Here is a 26,401-nt window from a genome sequence, read left to right on the forward strand (position 1 = left end):
AAGGGTGACATCATAAGCCATTTAGGGGAGCAGGGAATGTTTTGTCAGTTTATGGATAAGGGAAGAAATTTATGACAAGACAGAGAGTACTGCAAAAGTACAACAAATTAAAAAGATTTTATATTAAAAAAACATTAATTCAGTCCAAGTTTAGAAGTTTATCTGATATAAGCCCTCGTTTTTCTAATTGAGGATAGTTATTGATTTTCTAATTGAGGATAATTGAGGATAGAGTTAAAATTTTAAGAATACACATAATTTTCCAACTAATAAATGGTCAAAAGACACAGGCAGTTTTCAGAAGAAGAAATCAAAACTATCTATAGTTATTTGAAAAATATTTGTTATTTGAAAAAATATTCTAAATCTCTTGATTAGAGAAATGCAAATTTAAAAAAACTGAGGTAATCATGCCTAGCAGATTAGCTAAAATGATAGAAAAGGAAAAAGACAAATGTTGGCGGGGATGTGGGAAACTGGGGCACTAATGCACTGTTGGTAGTCTTATGAACTGATCTGGCCATTCTGGAGAGCAATGTGGAACTATGCCCAAAGGGTTATAAAACTATGTATATGCCTTTAAAAAAATAAATATTTTATTTTACCAATTACATGTAATAACAATTTCCACATACATTTCCAGAAGTTATAAAATCTCAATTGTCTCTCCCTTGCTTCCTTCCCAGAGATGATAAACAATTTGATATAGTTATACATGTATTACCATGCAAAATTTATTTCTATATTGTTTATTATTATTGAAGGAGAACACATATAAAATACCCCCCCCCCAAAAAAACCAAATAAAGTATAGTGAAAATAGTATGCTTTGATCTGCATTCAAACTCCAATGATTCCTTCTCTAGAGGACAATAGCATTCTTTCTCTAAGTCCTTCAGAATTACCCTGGATTGTTGTATTGTTGAGTAGCTAAGTCTTTCACATATGATCATCCCACAATATTGCTGTTACTGTGTACAATGTTCTCCTGGTTCTGCTTTTTTTTATTCTGTATCAGTTCATGTGGGTCTTTTCAGTTCTTCTTATTCATCATTTCTAACAGCACAATAGTTTCACATATAAATATTTTTGTACAAGTAGATCCTTTCTCCATCAAAGGGCAGTTTTATAGTGTGCTTTGAACAGTGTTTCAAAATGCCAGAATGGTTGGATCTATTCTTATGTATAAACTTTGACCCAGCAATACCACTGCTAGACTTGTACCCCAAAGAAATCAAAGAAAAAGGAATAGAACACACACACACACACACACACACACACACACACACACACACTCTCTCTCTTCTATTTATAGCATTTCATTTTGTGGTGAAAGACCTAGAAAGTGAAAGGATACCCATCAATTGGGGAAAACTTCCCTAAATATTCTTGGGGTTTTTGATCTGTGTTTTCTTTTGCAACATAGCTAATATTGAAATGTTTTGCATGACTGCACATATGTAATCTATATAATATTGCTATCCTTCCATGGAGAGGGCAAGGGAGGGAGGGAGGGAGAGAATTTGGCATTGAAAAATTTAAAAAACATATGAAAATTTTTTGTTTATGGGTTTTACTTTATTGAGAAAAATAAAAATAAAAAACAAAGTATATGATAGAGTCTACCTTTGAGGAAATTATAACTTTTTTGATCCAGACATATTATTTCAGGAGAACAATTATTTGAAAAAAAAGGAATAAGTCCAGAAATTACTGTATAACAAATAATTAAGCTCTTATTTTTTTATAACCCTGCCTCCTCCACCCTCTGGAGTTCTGCAATAAAATATCAACCAAGAAATATACTACGTAAAATTTCACTACGTGAAAATTCTTGGTTTCTGTTCTGGTACCTAATAATACAATCAAAATATCAAAGTATCTTGCTCTAAATGTCCTAAAATTGTGAGGCAAAATGTCATAAATACAGTATCTCATTTTTCTTAAAATGCACATTTAAATGACTTTTTTCTCCCCCTTTTCTTTCTTTTCCTATCATAACAGAATCAGTAGCATTTCCTACACACATTTCAGTACTAAACCGAGTTGTCAGTTCATCATTTGCTTCTAAAATTCAGTCTTCAAAAATACACATGATACATTTTACAAGGTATTAAAGTTTTGGGTAAATTGTCAATTAGTAAGAATTTGGAATTAATGATAGTTCTGTGTAGTGAAGATGATGGTATTTTAACTGGCACAGATCCTCATGTGATTTCACTTAGTAATAAAGGATATCAGATTATAGTTATTCAAAGCCAACATATTAAAGGCACACTAATACTCCAAGAATATAACTAATTTCATTTCCATAACATTAATTAGAGGAAAAAAAATTAAATCTGTTAGAAGGACGGGATGTAAGAAAATACAATGATAAATTCAGTAATGATTCTGATGTGTAGCTAACAAAAGTATTTTGTAAAATTCTTCAGTATAAAAAATATTACACTGTTAATTTTAGGATGACTATTATTTATCTGGTATGAAGATTAAATGAACTCTCCCCTGACCATTTTTAGATTTAATCACCAGAAGGGTATAAACCCCACTTACATTTGAGTGGGGGAGGTCTGTGACCCACATGTGTGATAGTGGGTGAGGAATCAGAATCAACTGACTGCTCCCTGGGCAGTCCTTAGCAAAGTTTTAGCTGTAATTGGTACACGTAAAATGGAAGGAAGTCACAGGAAGTGATGAAAAGAAATGGTCTTTAAAAATGCCAAGAACTTCCTGTGAAAAGACTCCTGTCTTTTGCCTTCAACTTGACTTTGGAGGAGTTCTGACTGAGGATCTCTGACTGCTTCTATTTTCCTTAAAAATACCACTGTGGGGTGGGTGAAAAAGGCTAACTCGTTTTCTTGATTTTCTGAAGGGACTATTAGTCTATAGACTATTAAAAAGTTTTTAGGCCAGAAACTGAGGCCACGAAGATTAATGCTTTAATTCATACCAATGGATGCTGAGAGCATTCAATCATGCGAAGCTGCATTTTACATCTAAAATACAGCAGAAATTTGGTTTCAATAATGAATTAATGATTTTAGTGCATACTTCTCACTTCAGCAACAATTCTATAGAATCAGCTTCTCTGTATTTATGATTATTCATAGAGGAATTTGGCAGCAGAATTCCCTATCTTTCCATTTAATATGTTTACAGAACCTTTGGCAGAAATGACTAAACTCTGCGCCTACTGTTTTAACGGACAAGAACAGGCTGTCTCCTAAATACAAAACCATCTTGTTTTCTTCAGTACTCTCTAAATATCTACTTTAAAAGCAAATGTTAGGCCTACTTTTCAAATCTCACTAGCCCAGAAGATGTCTCCTGTAGGCAGTTTATCATTGTGGATATTTATATGGAAAAATGGGTCTTTGCACCTTCTGTAAACTTCCTACCTTTATCTCTACTGTAATAAGTTGCTATTTCCACAGCAACAAAATTTAAGGTTGAAGACAGGTAATAGTATAATAATATATTTTGTACTGTTTAACTCGGAATCACAAAGTGATAAATATAGCTTTATTCTCATGTTATATATATAGAAGGAAGCAGGTAAAAAGAAAATAGAACAACTCACCAAGGTTATACAAGTCAGAAAGAAAAATGAGATGAGCTAGTACAACTGCTTTCAACCCCCTTGTTCTAGCCAGTCAGTGCATGGCTTTCATTTCTTAATTAGGCTCTATCCTTCGTCAGTTATACTATAATGTTACTTTCTAAAAGCCCAGGAAAACTATAATAGGCCAAGGACAAGTATCAAAGTCTATTTTAGAATTGCACAGCATGGATAATGCACAAAACATTTTCATCCTTTTGTCACAGAATATCTTCTCTTTTTGATCCTAGACTTCAAGAGAAAATGAAAAAGCAATCTTTTACTGTCGGCATCAAAAAACCTCCAATAAATCATGTGAACTCCTAAAGGCTTGCTCTGGATCAGCCAACATACTTTATTTCATGCCAAAATAGCATTCTTTTCAAGTCACCTGCCCCAAATGGTACCATATAACTAAACAAATAACATTCTGACCTTTTCCTATCTGTTGTTTTATATTTAAGTTTGATCAGCATTAGAAAGTCAGATATAAACAGTCCATATGGTAGTGGGGTCACTAATCATAGCTACTGTTGGATGATCTATGATAAAGAGTCTGCTGTACTGGAAGCAATCTGTCCTTTTATGAACTCTGTATTGGGACATTCCTCTGAAATGTAATTTGCACTATCATCCAAGGCTTCTGTATTGCCATTATAAATCAAAATATCACCAGCTGTTATATTTTTTGTACATCTTAAAAAAAAATTCTGGCAAACAGGTCAAACAGCTTTCCAGAAAGACATGAAAATGCAAAATTCTTACAAAATCTGAATTTTAAAACTATACTATGACCTGGGTTATATGTTTAATGCATTACTTTATAATTTATCAATTGAAGCCAAATTTACTTAGATTCTATCCTGTTCCAACTCTCAGGAACATTTAGGGCCACCAGGTCCTGCTATGAATGCTGAAAAGTACAATACGATTTGAAAGGGTCTAAAAATATCAAAGGTTTACCCAGGGATCACTTGTAACTGAACCATCTTCTCTTCTAAGTGTCAAAATTTGATTTCTAATTTTTCAAGATCTGACAGCTGCAACCACATTTGCCAGCTCTCCCTAGGTTCATTGTACCTCAGAAGCCCTTTGTAAAGATTTCACAACTGGGCAGGCAGTTTTTCTCTAGGATTTGTGTTGTTTGTTATAGAACAAACTGGTCAACCACCTGCTGTTGATGTAAATATTCTTTGGCTTAACACATTAAAAGAAAATTATTTTAAACTAATTTGGCTGTGACTGATAGGCAATAGAATTCCTTGTGATGATCATGGAGAAAACAATATAATGATGCCAATAATCATAATGCCAATGATAACAGCTGGCATTCACATAGCACTGTAATGTTTGCAGAATGCTGTACACATGTTACCTCATCTATCAGTCTACTTGAAACACAATCCAGGGTTGACCTTTCACTGGAAAAATTGCAAAGATAGTAACCAACTATAGAATAATGGAGACAGAAGGAAGCAGGGAAAACATTGAATCTCACCTCCTCATTTTACATAAGAGGACATTAGAGCACAGTGAACTGAACTAATTTAAGGTCACAGCTTTTCGGTAGTAGAGACAAAAGCAAAGCCAAGGTCTCCAGACTCGGTCTACAAAGAACCCTCAAGATAGTCATTTGATGATCAGATCTGGGCAGGGTAGTTTCCAAGTGCAGGATCATTAGAAGTGAAGGTTTGAATAAAAGATCATTAAATGCAGAGATGTGGGAGAAACCCAGGGATAAAGATGGCTCCATCTAGTAGATCAAAAGACTAAAACTTAGAAGCTTTATTTCTAAATTCTAGCAAAAGGCCTTAGAATCCAAACTTTAATTTACTGGATGAACACTTTCTATAACATGATGGGCAGGTGGGGCATTCAGTGTTTATTTAAACACTTCCAGTAAAAAAGGAGCTCATTACTTGATGAGGCATTCCATGAATGAGTAATTCTAGTTATCTATAAGGCTAAACTCTTGCCCTGCTGTAACTTTTAGCATCCCTCCAATCTCTCTCCTCTCTAATTCATCCTCCACAGTGCTGCCAGGAATTCTTCCTCAGGCATAGGCTTAATCACTTCACTCCCCGAGCTTAAAGGCCTCCAGTAGCTCTGAGATGCCTCTAGGACAAAATCCAACTTCTTGACTAGGCATTCAAGGCACTTCAAAGTCTCCTTCCAATCTATTCCATTCTTCTTTCCCCATGTTCTACATTTTATTCAAACTACCTGTTCTACCTAGACACGTATATGTATTTGGACAGGCCATGTTTCTCAAAACTGCAGTTTCTCTCTTGTTTTTATCCATAGGCTGTAGCAAAAAAAGAGCATTTGGATTTGTAGTTGGGGAAGCTGAGTTCAAATCCCAGCTCTACTCTCAGAGGGAGTCCTGGGCATTTCTTTATAGCTCCAAGATACTAGGATTTCTGTCTTTCAGATTCCCTATCTATCTCAAAGGGTCAGTTGTAGTCCTACCTCCACTGTGCACATAGCCTCCCCCGTCCTCAACTGTTGTTTTTTCCCTCCTCAAATATTCCTCCAATATTTCATATGTTGCCCATTTCACTTCCTTCCTTGTATTATATCCAAGCTCATGCCATAGACCCCAATAGAATATAAACTCCCTGACTCATGCATTCATGCAACTGGCGTTTATTAGTGCCTACTACACACTAGGCTTTGTGCTAAAGGCTGAATATACCAAAAGAAAAGGCAAAAGATAGCTCCTGTTCTCCAGGAGGGCACAGTTTAAGGAGAGAAGACAACATGCAAACAATTATGGAGAAAAAGGATATACAGAATAAGTCTGAGACAATCTCAGAGGGAAGGCACCAAGATTAAGGAAGACTGGGACCAGCTTCCTGTAGAAGGCAAGCCTTTAGCTGAAATTTAAAGAAAGTCAGAGAAGCCAGAAGGTGGAGAGGGAGAACATTCTAGGTAAAGGGGGCAGCCAGAGAAAACACTCGGCATCAATTGCTCTCAGAGTATGTAGTGGGAGTAAGGTTTAAGAGTAAAAAAATTAGGAAGGAGTCTGGTTAAGAAGGGCTTCAGAAACTAAACAGAGGGTTTTCTATTTGATCCTAAAGACAATAGAGTACCACTGGAGCTTGTTGAATGGAAGGTGTGTGAAGCAGACTTGTACTTCAGGAAGATCAATCTGACAGCTGAATGGAGGATGGTCTGGAGTGGGAAGAAACCTGAGGCAGGTGGACTCACCAGCAGGCAATAGCCTGAACAACAGTTCATGTGTGAAGTGATGGGGGCCTGCATCAGGGTGGTAGCAGTGTCAATGGGATGAGGGAGTGTATACAAGAGATGTTAAAAAGGGAGAAACAACAGGGCTTGACAACTCATTAGATATGGGGGTGAGAGAGTAAGAAGCTGTGATTGGGTTACTAGGAGACTGGTGGTACCCTTGACATAAATAGGGAAGTTAGGATGAGAAGATTTCTGAGAAAAAGATAATGAGTTCAGTTTTGAAGAGGTTACGTTTAAGCTGCTTATAAGATAACATGTTTGAGATGTCTAATAGGCAGCTGGAGATGGAGGTCAGGAGAGAAGTTAGGGCTACACAAATAAATCATCTACAAAGAGACAAAAATTAAATCCATTGGAAATGATAAGATCACCAAATAAAATAATAGAAGAGAATAGAAGAGGGCCCAGAATAGACCTTGGGGAACACTCATAGTTAGTAGGTATCAAAAGCCAGCAAAGGAAACTGAGGAATGGTAAGATAGGTAGAAAGAGGACCAAGAGAGAATAATGTCATGAAAACATAAAGAAAAGAAAGTATCCAGCAGAAGAGGGTGATAAGGTAATGCCAAAGACTGGGGAAAAGTCAAGAGGGATGAGGCAAAGTAAAGTAAAGATCCCTGGATTGGGTAATCAAGGGCTCAGGGGTGAATCTGGGGAGCATAGTTTTCACTGAATGATGTGATCAGAAGCCACATTTTAGAGAATGAAGAGAGACTAAGGGGAAAAGAAGTGGAGGCATCACTTGTAGACAGTCTTCTTAAGAGGGTTAGTCACAAAACAAAGAAGAGATATAGATGATGGCTAGGAGGATTGGCTGGTGTAGTTCTCATTTTTGTACTTAATGGGTACCTAATACTGAGAACTTAATATTGAATTGGTCCTAATTCTGGCCTCTGGGCAGCAAAGAATAAATTTCAAATCTATTCCTTCTTTCACATCATAGCCCTTGAAAAACCTAACCTGTATCCTCTTAGTCTCCATAACAAACCCTAATTCTTTTACTAATTTTTTTTACCCAATTCACTTTATCTCAAAGGAGTTTCCAGAATTTGCATCATTCTGACACCCCTCTGGAAAGCATTATACTACTATAGATACAGTCTGACCATAATATGGACACTGCATTTCTAACTAACACAGCCTACAAATGTATTAGCTTTTAGAGAAGTACATCTGTAGTTGGTGTGAAGAATGAATCAAACTTTGTCTATCAATCAGCAGCTTTTAAATTAATCAATCAAAATCTTAAACACCCCTACTTAACACTAAGTAAGAGAGTTCACAAGGTGACTGCCCTGCCCCTGCAATTGGTTCCCATAAAGTGGAAGAAGGGATAGGAAGTGATGTAGGAAAAAGACTATTAAAAAGTCCTGAACTTCTTTGGACTTCGGTGTGGGAGGACTTCACCTTGGGACTTGGCCTTTGGTCTTCTCCTTTGGAGTTCATCTTGGGTGGGTGAGTAGCTGGCCTTCCTTTCCTGGCTTCTGAAGAGATTGGTTCCAGAGACCCTTGATGTAGCTTTGGAGGAGGCTGCATTGGTGGAACTCTAGCTGAAGACAACACTGGACATGGGGAAGCCCCTGTGGGGCTGAGCCTCACTTTACCAGAGAAGGGCTAGTAGGTTTGTTAAAACCTGTCTCTTTGGCTACTTTTTTCCATTTTCACTTTCTAACTCTTTGTAAATAAAACTACCAAAAGTTATTTTTTACTTAAGTTATATCTTTAAATCAGCAACCACAATATTGCTATAGAATTCTCATATTTAACATAAAACCTATATTTAATTTCTTACATTAGCTTATAATATATTTGTGGTAAATAAAACCCACATGAATTGCCATGCTAGGTCTCTTGTATTATACTTGTTCAATTGATTATTTATAGACAGAGGTAAGTGTGGAGTACTGAAAACAGTACTAGACTTGGAATCGAGAGAGTACTAGGTTTCATTGCCACCTCTAACACTGACTCAACTGAGGGGATTGTGGGCTTGATTTTGCTTTGCTTCCATTAATTTATCTGTAAGATGGGAACAATATCACTGATAATACCAATGGTATAAGGCTATTATGAGAATCAAATGAGATGTGCATAAAGTGCTCTGTAAGCATTAAAATGTGATATGAATGTCAACTATTTTTTAGCTTAATTGAATTTATTCTATTGTATTAGCTATAACTTAGTTTTATTTTACTGAAAACTTGGTAATCATGGCTTCATTCATTTAGAATTCATCTCCCATTTATTAAACCTATGTTTTTTTATTGAAATCATCGTTAAAAATATTAACTAGTGGTAGGACCAGAAGAAGAACATCTGGTGATACTTTTCTAGAGATCTTTCTTGTTTAAGTTTAATCTTTTCTTTATGAATGCTTGGAAGTCTTCTGTTTTATTAAATGACCATACTTTCCCCTGCAAAAATATAGTCAGTTTTGCTGGGTAGTTGATTCTTGGTTGTAGACCCAGTACCCTTGCTTTCTGGAATATCATATTCCATGCCTTCCAGTCCTTTAGTGTAGGCACAGCCAGATCCTGTGTTATCCTAACTATGGTTCCATGGTATCTGAATGATTTCTTAGCAGCTTGTAATATTTTTTACTTGGTCTGGTAGTTCTTGAATTTGGCTATAACATTCCTGGGGCATTGTCAATTAGGAATTAAATACAAGAGGTGATCTGTTGATTCTTTCAATCTCCACTTTTCCCTCTTGCTCGAGAATGCAATTTTCTTGGATAATTTCCTGTAGAATGATATCCAAGTTTTTTCTTTTGTCATGATCTTCTGGTAGTCCAATAATTCTTAAACTGCCTCTCCTGGATCTGTTTTCAAAGTCTGACGTTTTGTCAATGAGGTATTTCATATTTTCCTCAATTTTTTCATACTTTTGATTTTGTTTTATAGATTCTTGCTGCCTTGTGAAATCATTTGCTTCTAGTTGTTGGATTCTAATTTTAAAGACTGAATTTCATTCCTGGCTTTTTGGTTATCCTTCTTCTGGTCTGATTTTCTTTGTTGGCCATCTTTCATCTTCTTTGCCTTGTTTTTAAGCTGGTTAATTGTGGCTTTCAAAACACTATTTTCTGTTTGCAGATAACTTATTTTGCTTTTTAAGTTCTTTTCCCCACTGTCTTCAACTTCTCTTAATTGTTTTTTGAATCGTGTTTTGAGTTCTTCCAAAGCCTGTGTCCAATTTGCTAGAGTTTTTGTGTTTTTGCTTGGTGTTCCTTGGTCCTCCTCTGTTCCACTTGCTCTTTGTTCATTACCTGGATAGAAACTGTCGACTGTAATTTCTTTTTCTGTTGTTTACTTATACCCCCCCTCCCATAATTAGCTGTAATCTTGCTCCTCTATTTATCTGCTGGATCTGTGGGTTTGGGCTATCCTGTCCTGAAGGGGCTTCTTCATTGCTCTGCTGATTGACTAGGTTAGGCAGATGGTATTGATGAGCCCTGAAGTTAGATCTTCCCCAGCTGCCAGCTGAAGCTGAAGGCGTAGGTGAAGTTAGCTGTGCTTCCAGCCCTGTTAGCAAGGTATTCTGTGGTGGTTACAGCCTTTGCCCTGGGATCAGAGTCAGCTAGATTCTTTCAGCTACTCTCAGCACAGTCTGTGGGGGAGGGGTGTTGGAGCTAGAGCTTCCTTGCCCTCTAAAGGCTTCTTATCTGCCCTATTGATAAGATTAACCCAGGGTGGAGTTGATGATCTGCAGTGCTGGATGTGCCCTGAGGCCAAAACCTTGAGAAAAGGAGAGGGAGGGCAAGATGGAGTGTTTTGGCTTCCTCTAGGCTGCCCTCTCTGTGCTTCTCCTCCAGCTGCCTTCTTGCTGCCTGTGTTTAACATCCTGAGCCTGGCACAGCTGTGCCAGCAAGGCACTCCCTCCAGACTAGTGCCTTTACCCTCCCAGAGATTCTAGTCACTGCTGGAGACTCAGCACTATAGGTAGGGGGAGGGGTCCTGAGACCTTCCTTGTTCCTTCCCCTTGAAGCTGAGAGTTCCAGAATTCAGGCTCTTTTTGGCATACCTTTTAAGTTGAATCCAGCAGCAGGAGGGTCCTCCAGCTCTGTCCTATTGTTGGATTTGGATTTCTGTCCCCTCAAACCATTCTGTCTTTGATTTGTGTGGAAGGGTTTTAGAGGTCTGGACTTTTGCTGAGCCTAAGCAGCCATCTTGACTCCGCCTCCAGTCTCTAGAGACTTTTCTTAGAAATGACATTAATCCATTAATCAATTCTCCTTCAGTATTGTTATAAAATCAGCTGTAAGTCACTTTACCTGTACCTATCATAAAAACTGAATGTAACTATAAAGATATTTAACTTGCCTATTTAAAAATCCTGTTCTGCTCTGATTAAGTTTACTTTGAAAAGTTATATCCTACTATAGCTGAGATTTCCAAAGCAATTCTAAATCCACTATCAATTAAAGCAAATGTATATATTATGCCTCTTAAGACATTGTTCGATTCAAATTCAGGCCAAAAAGACTACTTCCGATAGCAAAAAAATTTTAAAGTAAAATTTGAAAATGTGAGTTTAAGAAGGGAAATTTTTTTTCCCATCAAGGGCATTTATGTTAACTTTAATATTATCATATATTTTCTTTCTTTTTTTTTCTTCTTTTGTTTCTCTTGTGCAACAAAGACAGAACAAACATTCCAAAGGCTTGTTAAGAAATGACCAGATATGGTGGGCATAGTGCTGGGCTAGGAGTCAGAGAAGCTGCAAGGCCTTCAGCAAGTCACATTACATTTTTGTTTCCCTAGTCATACAAAGGTAATAATATTGCCTTTACTTCCTTCTTGGGGTTTTAATGGGGAAGGTGTTTTAGAAACTTTAAAGCACCGTATATATGGGATGCCTGTTATTCCCTTTGGAGTGAAGCAGTCAGAGAGAAAAGACCAAAGGGGGAAAAGAAACTGCTGACATGAGAAAAGCTTTTTCCAAGGATTTTTGAAAACTGACTGCCCTGAAATACCAGATTCAAACTTCTCCTTAGAAGGAATGTACTCTAAGAAGTGGAGGGTAACTTGAAAATAAGTCTCTCTCTGACAAGCATACATAGGACTAGCTTTGGCAATAATGAATATCAGTGGGAAAAGTACAAAATTTCTTTAAATTTAATTGATGTTATATAATATTTTTAAATTGGAATACTCATTATGGTTATCATCTTTATCTGTGTTGTGAATCAACTATGGAGAGGCATTAGGCTCATCTGATGATGAATTTTTTTTGGTCACGGCAACCCAATAAAACGAAGCAAAGTAAAAAATCATTCTTGTGCTTTTGTGATAATGGTTGCAGAGGGGCAAAAACAAGGCAAAAAAGGGGCAGCAAGGTGGCTCAGTGTATAGAGAGCCAGGTCTGGAGATGGGAGGTCCTTCATTCAAATCTGGCTTCAGATACTTTCTAGCTGTATGACCCTGGGCAAGTAACTTAACCCTACTTGCCTATCCCTTTACCACTCTTCTGCCTCGGAGTAAATACTTAGTATTAATTCCAAGATAGAAGGTAAGCATTAAAAAAACCAAACAAACAAACTAACAAACAAACAGGTCAGAAAGTGTTTCTCTAAGAAGCATACAGTTTTTTGACCATCAGTAAACTTCAATTTGATTATTGGTACTCCAAAGGTAAGCTTCTTGTTCTCTTCTCCAAATTCTTCTATCATGCCTTGAAAGCTCATCATCCTACCAGACTACATCAGCCATGGTTCTCATACTTCATTGCTACCCTCTGCCCCTGGAATCCATTTGATTGAAGGGAGTGAAAAGCTCTTCCCCAAACCTCCACTTAAAGAGGACATCAGATCAGCCATTTCTTCATTTCTTACCTGGCTAGAATTCTTTGAATTTCCCCATTTTAACCCACTGGTATTCCTGTCAAGTAGTCCTCCCTCCCACCCTGGCACACGAATAAATGTTTACAGACTGATTGCTCAATGACCAACAAGTGCATATGTTGCTGGAGGAGATAATAATATCAAACTTGACATACATGCTCTACGTGAAATGAGAGAAGGTAATTGTAGCTGAATAGAAGGAGGGCTCATGGAGCAAAGAAACAGTAGAGAAAGTTTTATTGTATGCTCAAGGGCAATAAGAAATATTATTTCACGGCATACTTGGTCATCATATATTATGGTACTAATGATATATATTGTAAAAAGATCCCCATGAAAATAATTGTAGTTGATATACCAACATCTCTTGCTAAAGATGAAGTAGTCAAGAAATTGATAACTCTCTCCAATTAAATCAATATACACTTTAATACATGGTGAAAAGGTGGGAAAAGATGAGGATAGGGAGCAAAATATATGGGAAAGCACAGTTCAAGAAAAAGGAACGAGAGATAAAAGACTTGTATTATACAAAAGCCAAATATCTCTATATAATGAATCCTTCCACTAAAAAATGAATTAGTATGGCACATGACAAACACCAAATAACATAACAGATCAAGTAACAATGGAAAGGGAAGACTTGATATTGATGTAGGAATTATCTTTAAGTCAGCTGTTAAAGTAGTTAGACTACCTACTCAACAAAGCTAAGATCAGAATTAATATTTTCTAAATAAAAAAGATACAGTATTCAACTGAAACAATTTATTTCTAAACTATTTAAACTCATAGCTAAAAATCAGAAATGAGGCATGAATGACAGAAATAATATCAACACCAACTAATTTTACCAGCAGTTTAACCATTGTAAATTAATCTCTTCCATGAGACCAAAAGAGCCCACAAAGTGACTCAGTCAGCAAATATTGGACTTACTTGCCAAACAGAGAGAGATGACAATGCTGGGTTAGAATATAAGCTAATTTGTAAAATCTTATGAAGAAGGATGATGGATGATTATGAGCAGTCTCATTAAACAGGGAAAAGTAATAGAGAGCAAAATAGGTTTAAAGAAAGCTTGGCAAGATGTCCAACTAAGCAAAGTCATTGCAAATGCATTAAGGGATTAAAAAAGGAAACAGAAGAGATTTAGAAAAATCACTTAAATTTTTTCCATCAAAGACAACAGAATAATACTTGAACCCTATCATGACAGTTTCAGATATGCCTAATAAGAGAAATATCACTAAAGAGAACAAAGAGAGGAAAAGTAGTCAGACTGAACTGATAGAGAAAAGATCTATGCTGGAAGTGAGCCAGTTTTGACAGCATAAAAGAAAATAGATATACAAGGTTCCCAAAAGAGGGGAAAGATACCAAAAGTGTGGGAATAAATCTCAGACCTTATTAATACTGAGAAATAAAACAGGTAGAACATCTATATTTCCTGACCCATGTGCCTACCTTCTCATCTACACAAAAACTTAATGAGAATCATCTATATGTGTGATTCAAGAGCATTCCTGAGGTTGACAGTCTCTTTTACAAGTTGTCTCATATCCATGCATTAAAATCATTCAAGATTCTTTAGAAGATGTAACCACAGAAATAACCCTGTTTAATGATCTTTTGACATTTGATATTGATAGAGATATACATTTGTCAAAGTTATTCATTACTGTAATGGTTAGCCAACAAACACTTAAAAAAATGCTTACTATTTGCCAGGCACTGTGCCAAAAGCTGGAATGAAGGAGATCCTGCAGAGCCTCTATAGAAAGAGGTCCTCTAGGTGCTCCTGTTTGCAGATGACATTGTGCTAATTGCATCAAACCCAAGAACACTGCAGAGGCTCCTGGAAGAGATCTGTAATTACTCAAAGGAATTTGGTTTCTCCATCCATACAGGAACAACCAAGCAGATGAAGAAGATCTATTGCCCAGATTTCAGTAGGCACTTAGATGGAAACTCTATAGAGTTTATCCAGAAATATGTATATCTGGTATAGGCAGCACAGATGAGCAATGAATTGGGTTCAAAACTGAATAGGAGAGCAGGCTGGATTGGGAAACTGCAATGTTTCTTTAATGACTCAACTTCCTATGAAAAGTGAGAATCACATAGAGGGGAATGGAGAATTCATGGTAGATGTTAAGCAGGTTTAAATATATAATCAAAAAGGAACTTTGAAGAATAGGAATAATAAATATAATCAAGAAATTATGTGCTAGGAAAAGAAGATGGTTTGGTCAATTATAATAATGAGGGATGACAGGTAGGACAGCAAGAATGTTCGGCCTGTACCCTTATAATGTCATGAAGAAGCAAGGAAAGCCTCAAGCACACTGGGTGGACTCTGTTATCACTTTAAAGGAAAGATATAAATGAGTTATACCAGATAAGTAGATATGGCCAGCCTGTGATTTACAATGTTGGAGGAAATTCCCATATGGGTAATTGAGATCCACTTGAGTATTTGAGTAAAAATTATAACAATATTTAATATATATTTTATTTATAATTATTTTAAAAATATTTTATTTATAATTATAAAAAGTATTTGAGTAAGAATTATTTTTAAAAACATAACAGAAAAGAAAAAGATCTCTTTAAGTTAACTGGGTCCATGGGAATTCTGGCTGTTTAATATAGCAGTCCATAAGCAAAGGACTACAATTAGTTTAGTAGCAATGTACATTAATTGTAGATAAAGTACTTAGGAGGATTTATACAGTCTCTTTAGTTTGGGGTTTTGAAACTCCAAAATAAGAAACATATGGCAAATGTCCTAGCAAGAGGAGGGGCCAAGGTGATACATCTCTTAGCAACTGCTATATTTCCTATTTACTATATAGTCTTTTTCCATCCTCTTTTCTAACCTCCATAAACATGTGGTCCAAGTATCCATTTTTAAAATTTCTTATATGTTATATTCCCAGAATCACAGAAACTCAGAATATCAGATATAGAGGGACTTCTGAAGCCAGTGAGCCCAACCTGTCCTTCAATGAGAGTCCCAGCTGTCTACCTTCCTTTGCTTCAATACTTCCAAGGAGGAGGAGCACATTACCTCCCAAAGGGGTTAATTGCACTTAGAAATAGCTCTGATAGTCAGTATTTTCCCCCTGACATCAAGCTTAAACTTGCCTCTCTGCAAATTTTTACCAGCTATTCCTGGTGATATCATCTGAGGTCAAGTAGAACAGGTCTAATCTGCCTCCATCTGACACTCCCTAAAATACTAGAAGACAGCTTTCATGTCTCCCTTAAGTCTGGCTAAGTTTACTAATAATTCTCTCTTTTTTCCCCCCCAAATACGAAATGTTCTTTTCTTAGTCTTCTAAGACTAAGCCTCTCTCTTTCACCCCCATATCTTATTTTATATCCAGTGTGACACCATTCATGTCATCCACACATGTCTACCACACATGTGGGTTGTTTCATGGTGCCCTGATAGTTAGACCCTCTTAGAAGGCAGTCTTCTGTGGTAACAATTTAGGTGTTAGAACTGATCCCTGTAGAACATCAATCACATGTTGACACTCACTAAGCCACTTACTAAAGTGTAACTCTTTAGCCAACTATAAAAACTCTAAGAAGAGTGGAATAGAACATATTTCCTCAGCTGTAGCTAAAACTATGAAAAGATGAGAAACTTTACTGAAATCCACATATATTACATAATATTTTGCTTCCCACATATTTTGCTCATGACCTATCACCTTATCAAAGTAGGAAGTAAAATTGGCATATTATAATTTGCTCTTCACAAAAATCACACTGATTGCTCCAAGTACTTTCTGTACTCTTAGTTAACTGTCAAATGATTATTGGATGGCTTGTTCTAATAACTGTCTAGGTATTTTATCAAAATCAACACCACTTATAATAATCAGAGGCATCTTTTTTTCCTTAACATTTCAAAAGAAATGAGCATCACATATGCCCTTTTCCAGTCTTTATAACTTCTGTTTACCAGGAATTCTCAAAAATAACAGAGAATATCTTGGCACAAGCTCCCTTTCTAGTACAAAGAGAAGCCTAAAACCACCACTCCGTAGTCTAATTTTACTGAACTATAAGCATTGTGTCAAACATTTTCTCATACATGCACAGTGTCTATGATTTATAATCCATAGCTGCATAGTATTTGTGTGTGTGAGAGAGAAAAGAGCAAACTGTTAGTAGATGGCAAGATCTCTTGCAAAATAAAACTATTGGGTAATTAATAATTTTCTCCCCTGAACTGAGGACTGTCATAGAACACAGACTGTCAGCCTTCCAAACATCATTAAAAATATTCTCTTAACATCAGGAAATATGAGCACTGACGCTAAAGGCTGAAAGGAAATATTCCAAGGAAGTGTTGTCTTAAGCCCTTTACATAATATTCCCTAGATCCATCAAAAGGCAAGATAAAGGACCACAATTAGTAGCACTCCAGAGAAAAAAGGCATTGTATTAAGAATTGATTTGATCCTGAAATAGCAATGTTGCTGATTTCAATATCTTCAAAGCAAAAAAAAAATTGAGGTTTTGATGTCTCTGATGATTCAATTTTTGGTTTACAACCTTCCTTTTAATCCCATGTGCCATTACCTCATCAATTTAGACATTCACCTTAATAATTCTTTTAACATTTTTGTCTCATATTTCTTCATCTCTTTAAATCCAATAACCTGTCTCCGCTTCTAAACATCCACCCATACTTCCATAATCCCTGCCTCCATGCAATGTCTTACCAGTCTGCTATACCCAAGTTACCTTAATGTGTTTCTACTGCTCTAGAATACCTTGCCAAAAGAGCTTCCTTTGTGGCTTTGACAATTCCCAGACCTAGGAAATCCCTACTGCCTGCATTCTCAACTTCCACTTACAGGCTGCTATTCATGGCCAAAAATTAAAATAAACCAAAATAACAATACCAGGCTGATTTGGTTCATTATAAATTAATGTTATCTAACCTCAGGAGGGGGGTTGGGCTCATTATGGATTTGCCAATTTATTTCTTGATGACTCCCTATCATGACTATTACAAATTATTTCCAGTGTCAATTCTCGGCCTTGGTAAATGGACTCACACCCTAATTCTCCAAGAGAAGGGGCATCATAAAACATTTCCTTTATCTTTCCTTCCTTTAATCTCAAACTCTCTAAATCTTCATCTATCCAAGATAGTATTTTATTAAAAAATAAACATCTGTTAAATTATATGCCTCTTTGAATTAACAGTTTTAAACTAATGAGACAGCTAGAAGGCACAAAATGGAGAGAGTACTGGGCTTGAAGTCACAGAGAGCTGAGTTTAAATCCAGTTACAGACAGTTATTAGTTGTGCAACTTTGGGCAAATCACTTCTTCTTGTTCAGTTTCCTCATTTGTAAAATAGAGAGAATAGCAGCACCTCCTTCCCAGGGTTGTTATGAGGATCAAATGAGATAATAATTGTAAGATGCTTAGCATGATGCCTAGTACATACTGAGTGCTAAAAAATTGTTAGCTATTAATAAGAGAGATAACTTGATAAACTACTCACAGTTATAAACTGGTTAAATGGTCTGAAAAATAATTTAGAATGATTTGAGATAAGTTACTCTTTGACTTATCAATCCCTATAATGAGTACATTTAAAGACATAAAGAAAAGCCCCATCTATACCAAAATACCATAGCAATATTTTTTTGTTGTCACAAAGGAGGGAAAATGGGAGTGCCCATCAACTGGCAAATGGCTGAAGAAACTGCATTACCTAAATTTAATGGAATGTTGTTATTACAGCCTAAGAAACAATGAATATAAGGAATAAGATACATTAGAAGACTTGCATAAATGAATACAGAATGAAACAAGGAGAATACTAACATAACCAGTAAGTATAATAAATGAAAACAACACTAAAAGGCAGCTGATCACCAATCAATTTGATGATTCCAGAAGACTGATGAAGAAGTATATATGTCCTACCTTTTGGAGGAGAGGTTACTGACTGTAGAGAGAACAAGATCTACATTTCTGGACAAGGTCAACACAACACAAATTTGTTTTTTTGTTTAAACATATTTGTGACAAGATACAACTTTTTTGGGAAGAGGAGGTGACTTGTTGAAAGTAGTGGGGAGGACAGTGATACCAAAAAAAAAAAGATCTATGAACTATCTAAGAAACACACAGAAGAGTAGGACAGCTAGGTAGCACTATGGATAGAGGGCCAGGTCTAGAATTGGGAAGTCCTGAATTCAAATGTGACATCAGGCACTTCCTACTGGCATGACCCGGGGCAAGTCATTTAACTTCAATTGTCTGGCATTTGCCACTCTTCTGCCTTAGAATTGATACTTAATAATGATTCGAAGACAGATGATAAGGGTTTTTAAAAAAACACATGGAAAGGAGCAGAAGGAAGTTTGGAAGAGAACAGACAACAAGGCCAGTGTGAGTACTACTACCTATATATTTTTTTTAATTCCCCAAATGGATGGTTTCATATGCAATCTTCTTTTTCTGTCCTGTATAAATGAACAGTCATGATTGATAATTGTCAAGTTCATGATTTAAAAAATGGAAAAAAGGAAGCTTCAGTAGTTCTGTCACCTTTTAGATCAAATATCAACTTTTCTGTCTGGCATTTAAAGTTCTTCACTTTTCCATTCCTTTCCAGTCTTCCTACATATCCCCCACTTGATGGTCAGCAACACCAGCCTCTTTGCTACTGTTCATATGTGAGGTTTTATCTCTTCTTGTGTCTTTGCCCTGACTGTTCTTCATGCTGTTTTAGGTTTTTCTCCTCCCCTCAATCTGCTCAAATTCCTGGTTTTCCCCTCCTGAGCCTCCCAGCTATCAGTATCCTCCACCAACTACTTTGCATTCATTTTGTAAATGTATATTCTACATATAATTATACAGGGTGTCCCCAAAGTCTTAGTGCAGTGTTAGTGCTGTTAAGACTTTGGGGGCTGTAGATGCACCTGCTGCCTTCCTTGTTATACTGTAAGCTCCTTGAGGGCAAGAACTGTGTCACTTTGGACTTTGTAGAATACCCAATCCATGGTAAGTGCTTGATTTATTGATAGTCAAATTGACTTTCTTGCTTTTTCTCATACCCAGTGTTTCATTTCTTATCTCTATGCCTTGGTACAGGCTGATCCCATCCCAGGAATGCATCTCAAGCTTTCTTCAAAGCCCAGCTCAAGCATTTCCTCTTGTATGAGCTTTTCCTAATCCCCAGCACCTAGAAATGACCCAGTATTTAAATTTGTATTCACTTAGATATCTATATGTTTCTCCAACCAGAAGAATACAGGATCCTTGTGATAGAGACTTTTATTTTTTTTTATTCCAACTGTACAGTATAGTAGAATGCCTGTAGGCATGTAGTAGGCATATAATACTTGGACTGACTGATGAAAACCAGATGGAGCTAATTAAGGTAGCATATAAACACTGAGGACTTTTTTTTGATAATCCCACTAGGACACCATCTGTATTTATGGAATCTCTATTACTAGAATTCTAGTATCATGGAAAAAACAATAAGGGGACGGAAGGGAGATGGGTTTTACTTGCATCACTGTTACTAAATGACTTTTTTCACTTGGGCAAAAGTTACATTTCTCTGACTTAGTTCCCACAAATACGAAAAATGTAATTTATCCAACATAACTGGACAATTATGAAGGGAAAATGTGAAAGCAATTATAAAACTTACAAGTACTATCAAAATATAAGACATTTTATTTTTAATAGTTAGATGATTGTTTTAATACTTCAGGTTCTAAAGGCCAAATATTGTTAGGATAGAAACCTCTTGGTAAAATTTCTTTTTCTGACTAATTTATGGCCATAGAACTTAGCAATCATTATAATTCAATATTCTCATTTTATAGATGAAGAAACTAAGGTACAAAATGAGATCATGTTTCTTCTCCCCAAGGTCACACAGTTAATAAGTAATTGTATACCCATGACTAAATTTGGGGGCTTTTGGTTCTTGACATTAATTTGGTGCTTTGACACACACTCTCTGTCTCTCTCTCTTGGCCAGCCCTACAGACTAATGCCCATTTACTTTGCTTTATTTTGGACATTTTTTTATTTGTCAAGTTACTAGCAAAACCAATAATAAAGATAATTTGGTTTTGAAATAAAAACACCAGACTATACCATTTAAAAATAATTACATTTAAAATGTCTAAATGTTCCATTCTATCAAGGAAATCCCTATGAGACCATGAAAACAGCTTTCATTTTCATTTTAAAGGTCTGTAAACTACAGTTTACTCTTTTATCCAGTTTCATTATTTTTGTAAAGTAGGAATGGCTTTTTGGGTTAATTAAAAGTTAGAAAGGCCAAGTGTATTACTAGCTCTGGGTAGCAACAGTCCAGGCCTCTGTATTTACCTCCTCTCCTTTCAGAACTTCAGTCCCATCGAATTCTCGGGTCTGTGTCGCCTTCAGTGACACTTCTCGCTCAAGGTTGGACAGCTTCTCCTTGGCCTCCTGGAGCTCTTCAGCTTTGGCTTCTTTTTTACGAGAAATGATGGACGCCTGTATGTGTGTGGTCAACGAATGTCATCAATCCAACAAAACTGTACCTTATTACTCATTCATAAAACTAGTCAGATAATGAAATCAATTCAATTATTCACATGAAAGCAAATCATTTTGTGGATAATCTGTGGTATCATTTTGTGGATAATCTGTGGTAAGTGAGCAATATTTCTGTTATCATTGATTCCCTTATGTGTTATTAGCTCCTTAAATCAGAGTACACAAAGAAATTAAACATTAACTTAAACACCAGATACTTAAGAAGGCAAGTACATTGAAATATGTTGCCAAATAGCTATTTGGTTAAATTCTAACAGTCCAAATATAGGTTTCAAACCCAGACATTCCATTGATTGATGATATTTAGACAAAGCTTCTACTAGGTTGATTTCTGCTTAGAGCCGTGACTGCAAACTTTGTACTGGCTAGAAAGTACTATAAGGCTTCCCCAAATGATCCATGGATCCTAGGTCAAAATATCTGGCAAACTGTATATATGGAATGATGCACATAGTTTTCTGAAAATATTCAATAGCAGCAGGAATCCTTGTACAAGTTTTTCAGAAAATATTAGAAGGTCCCTATACAGGGATTTATATGGTAGCTTAGAAATGGCAAACAAAACAAAAAAATCCAAGGTTATAAAATGTTCTCCCCACCCATAGTAGGCTCTTACATTCTCTCTGAGAGTTAGCTATGATGCAATGTACTTGTCAAAGGAACTTGAGTAAAACCTAAATTTCCACATAATTTAATATATGAAGGATCTATGATTTCGTCTTTTCTCCAATGACCCAAATCACAATTCACGTACATCTTAGAATCCAGTCTTGAGTTACAATGGATGAAATATTCATCATTCTTCAACCAGACCAAGGTCAAGCCTTTCCCAATCAGATGGGGAGTGAGGTGGGGAGGTGGATGGGTGCAGGGGGCTCCAAGAAGAAACTCAAGACTTGACAGGCTTTGTGCCCCACTGTCATGGCCTTTAGGAACCAATGCCACAATGAGACATCAGAGCAGGACTTAAGTGGGGGACAAGTTTTGAATACTGTGCTCTCATTTATTTATGCACGTGAATCTAAAAATATCAGAACTAGAAAAATTATGATGCTTTCTAATTCATTAAATTTTGGAAAACAGAAGACCCAAAGTTATCTTCATAAAAAACATAATAAAATTCCATGTTTACTGAGAGAAGCCAAAAAACAGTTCTTCAGAAAGCAGACTCAAAGGAAACTAGTTATTATCAGGAAAAATATTTGGTTTCATACTTGAACACACACCTTTTGTAGTTTTCCTTCAAATTCTTATCTTTAGATTAGTACTAAAAAAGAACATTTGTTCTTTACTTCCTTCTCACTTGAAAATTGTAGATAATACATTCCAGAAATTCATAAAGGCAGCTCTGTGATAGAATTACAACTCCAAATGCACTAGGCAGAATAGCTAGAACCCTTACCTGTTGCCTGTACAATGAAAGTTTGCCTTCAATTGGTTCATTTCTCATCATTTTCTTTTCAATGAGCTGATTGATCTGTGTATTCACTTCATTTATCTGAAATAGGCCCAAGGTTAAAAAAAATAATATTAAGGATTTTCCCTGCTTCCCTGGACTGGGAATCCATTTGATGGTGCAAACCAAATTTGATCAAACCAAATAACCTTTTGACTCTGTAGTTCTTAGCAGTATCTACATATACGAAAAGCAAGTGACTTTATAGAAGGAACACCTCCCTGAATGTAAAAAATAGTATATTATATTTATAAAATTCCTTTTCATGTATTCCAGGGAATTTGGCAAAAAAGTACTCTAATTCCAATATAATATCAATTACATACTGTACTAGATTGTTCTATACTAGATCTATACCATCACATTATTTGCAATTCAGTGCATTTTCATGAAATTTCTAAACTATTATACTTAATCAAATAGATGATTTTTTAGATGTTCAATGAAATATGCCCACACACATACACATGTATTTAAAAAATCTAAAATTGCCAAAATCTGAAAACTAAAGCTGGTTAAATCCAGAGTTCAGATATAAAAAATTTTATTAGCAACAAATTAACTGTGTAACAATAGCATGGCTTTGAGTAAATCTAAATTATGCATGAACTAACCTATGACTCAAAGTCCTTCAAATCTGTCTTATATGTCTCAGGAATTTAGGCCAGTTAAAAAGGATGAATGGGATGGAAATACACATTACCTTTAGTGGCTCATACATTTGTCGGGTTTTTCTATGTTTTTTTTTCTTTTATCAAGTACCCTTAGTCATGAAATACTGAAATAGCAAGTCATAAAGTTAAAATTGCCTCTCAATATGCTTAAATGGATCATTAAAAAAATGTGTCTGATTAACACTCATTACTTAAGACCCAAAAATCCTAATATGATCAAGGATTTCATTGAGAATTACAAATTAAAATTTTAATAATGCAATATCTAGCATAAAAGAATAATCAAATACATTTGCTTTGACTGGGCAGTTGGCTTTGATGTTACTATTTGAAACAAAAATCTAAGTGTAAGATGACTGAATATACAGATTACTTTTGCATGACAGGATTATATTAAAATACAAAATTTATGAGATAGTATATATGCATAAATATCTTTTCTCACATAAAAATAAATTACTTCCTCACTTTTACAATCAGTCTTCATAACACAAGAGCACAAATTAAGTAACTGCTTCACATTTCACAATTACTTATAAAGGAAGTTGCCATTCTTATTAAAATATTCAGATCATAATTTCAAGACTGAGATACTTTATAAAATAAAAAAATTGAGATTGGGATACTTATAAAATAAACATCTAAAATAAATGGGGATGAGATATGATTGTGGAGGGAATACATTGAAGCAGGGAGTAAGAGTAAATAATTTGTTCTGCAATACCTTAGCTTCAAGTTCAAGGAGATCAGAATGTCCCATGGCTGGCTCTGAAACTACTTTTTGTAAGAAATGCATTTCTTTTTTCTTATTATCCAATTCTTTAGGAAATTTTTCAGATACCATATATGAATTAAACTTTATTTCCTCTTCAAGTCTCTTCATTAAACCTTAAAAATATTAAATTAAATTAGTGGATAATTCAGCTGAAAATGCAGAGGGTGCAAGGATGTGCTCCAGATCCCCCATCTCAGACAGGAAGTCCTAGAGGACCCTGATTATGTCTAAATCATTTAGTACAGCGCATAATAAAGTATAATGCAAATTTAGCTATTTAAGAGCTCTTAATGATTATGATGATAATTACAAATAAGCAAGAAAGTTTTCTGGGAGGCTACCAACTTAAAATAACAATATCTGGTTCATTCTTTTGGCTCCACTGTTTAAAAAGATTTTCTAAGACAGAAAGGAAAACACTGTCTCTGCTAGCTTCACAGTAGATACAAACAAACAGAATATTTGGATAATTGTCTGACCTCTAGTCAAAGGATACTTCTATTCCTATTTTATATGTTTATTCAAGTTTTAGGCACTCTTTTAAGAGTTACAAAGTCATCTCCCCAAAGAAAAATTATATAATCTTAGTTTATATTCTAAGTGATACAACTGTCCATTCACCAAATATAGAAATCTAAAATAGTTCCTGTCCCTAGGAACTTATATTTTACTGGTGGGAAACATCATGAACTTGTAGAAGAAAATATAATTCCTGGGGTAGAACAGGAGGGAGGAGAGAGGGGAAGAAGGGGCAGCATGCACCAGATGGAGATTCAGAACAGGTACCATGTAGGAGAAGATGGGCTGAGCCTAGAAGTTGGGGTTTCTAAGAGTGAAAGGGGAATGGAAGGCATTCTAGGCATGGGGGACAGCCTGGGCAAAGGCACACACTTGGAGAGAGGCCATAAATAGGGAACAAGAGAGTGCAAGGACAGAAATGTCTTTTGAGTCTGGAAAGGTAGGATGGAGCTAGATTGTAAAGACTTTAAATAGTAAAGAGAAGAGTTTGTGTTTTTCTAGGGTGAACTAGCAGCCACTGGAGCTTCCTGAACAGAGGAGTGAAATGTTGAGGCTTGTGCATTAACTACTAAATCATCACAATTTCAAAAATGGCAGTAAGTTTCTGATGGAATTTCTCAACTTCAAACCAGTAACATGACATTGCAAAACATAAAACAAGTTAAAACCTGAAACTAGCTACATTCACAATACATCCTAGGCTTTTAATATTTTATCTGCTGAAATCTCTATCACATAGAGACTGATACTTGAATTCTATAAAGTGAGATTGAATGAGATAATACAGTTAAAATGCTTTATAAATCTTAAAATTCTATGTAAACATCAGGTATTGGTACTGATTATTGTAGCTTAATCATCATTTCTTACAACACAAGAATATTCCCCCATAATTACAGACCATAACTTGTTCAGCTCTTCCCCAATTCCAATTCTTTGCCACCACAAAAAGAGATGTTAGAAATACTTTTGTACACATAGCTCCTTTTCCTTTTGCTTTGATCTCTTTGGGATACAGATCTAATAGTAGTACTGCTGGGTCAAAGGGTATGCAGAGTTTTAAAGCTCTTTGGGCACAGTTGATGGAAGCTAATTTCAAATCTTTCCATTACACTTACAAATTGTGATTTGGCCTCTAAAAAATACTGACTTTCCAGTTTTAGGTAATCTACATACGTAAATTACACAATAAAATTGGCTCAATGCTTTGAAATTATTTTTAGTTATGTTTTCTTAGCCATGTAAAGATATTAACAGCAAACCTCATGTTTTCCATTAAGGTTTTCAGATTTTTTCTTTTTTTTTTGGATGGGAGAAGAACTGAGGGAGAACTGAAAATAGAAAGTCACAGAATAACTAAGCAGCATTCCTATCAAATCTTTTTGATCTAGGCTATTTTGTTACTAGATTTTCCTTCTTTTGAAAGTTGGGGCAGCTAGGAAACACAGCATATAGAGTGCCAGGCCTGTAGTTGGGAGGACCTGGGTTCAAATCTTATCCCAGATACTTCCTGGTTGTGTACCCTGATTGCCTAGCCCATGCCTCTCTTCTGTCTTAGAACTGATCAATTCTAAGATGGAAGGTAATAGTTTAAATTTTAAAAATGTTAACAGACATACACTACACATGTGAGAAAGTCATGTGGGAGAAGAAAGAATTAGGAAGACGATTTGGA

General features: G+C 35.8%; 1 protein-coding gene across 6 annotated transcripts in view; it reads right to left on the bottom strand.

Annotated features, from left to right (window-relative positions):
• Positions 1–26,401, bottom strand: part of IFT81 (intraflagellar transport 81) — a 141,454-nt gene that overhangs the window by 35,206 nt on the left and 79,847 nt on the right. For all 6 annotated transcript variants that reach the window (XM_001363920.4, XM_056821771.1, XM_056821769.1 and 3 more), the window contains 3 exons: positions 24,157–24,320; positions 22,705–22,800; positions 21,093–21,239 (listed from right to left, as the gene is read on the bottom strand). In XM_001363920.4, the coding sequence (XP_001363957.2) occupies positions 21,093–21,239; positions 22,705–22,800; positions 24,157–24,320 (407 nt within the window). The remainder of the gene's footprint in view (positions 1–21,092; positions 21,240–22,704; positions 22,801–24,156; positions 24,321–26,401) is intronic.

Source organism: Monodelphis domestica, chromosome 3, assembly GCF_027887165.1.
Source record: "Monodelphis domestica isolate mMonDom1 chromosome 3, mMonDom1.pri, whole genome shotgun sequence".
NCBI lineage: Eukaryota > Metazoa > Chordata > Mammalia > Didelphimorphia > Didelphidae > Monodelphis > Monodelphis domestica.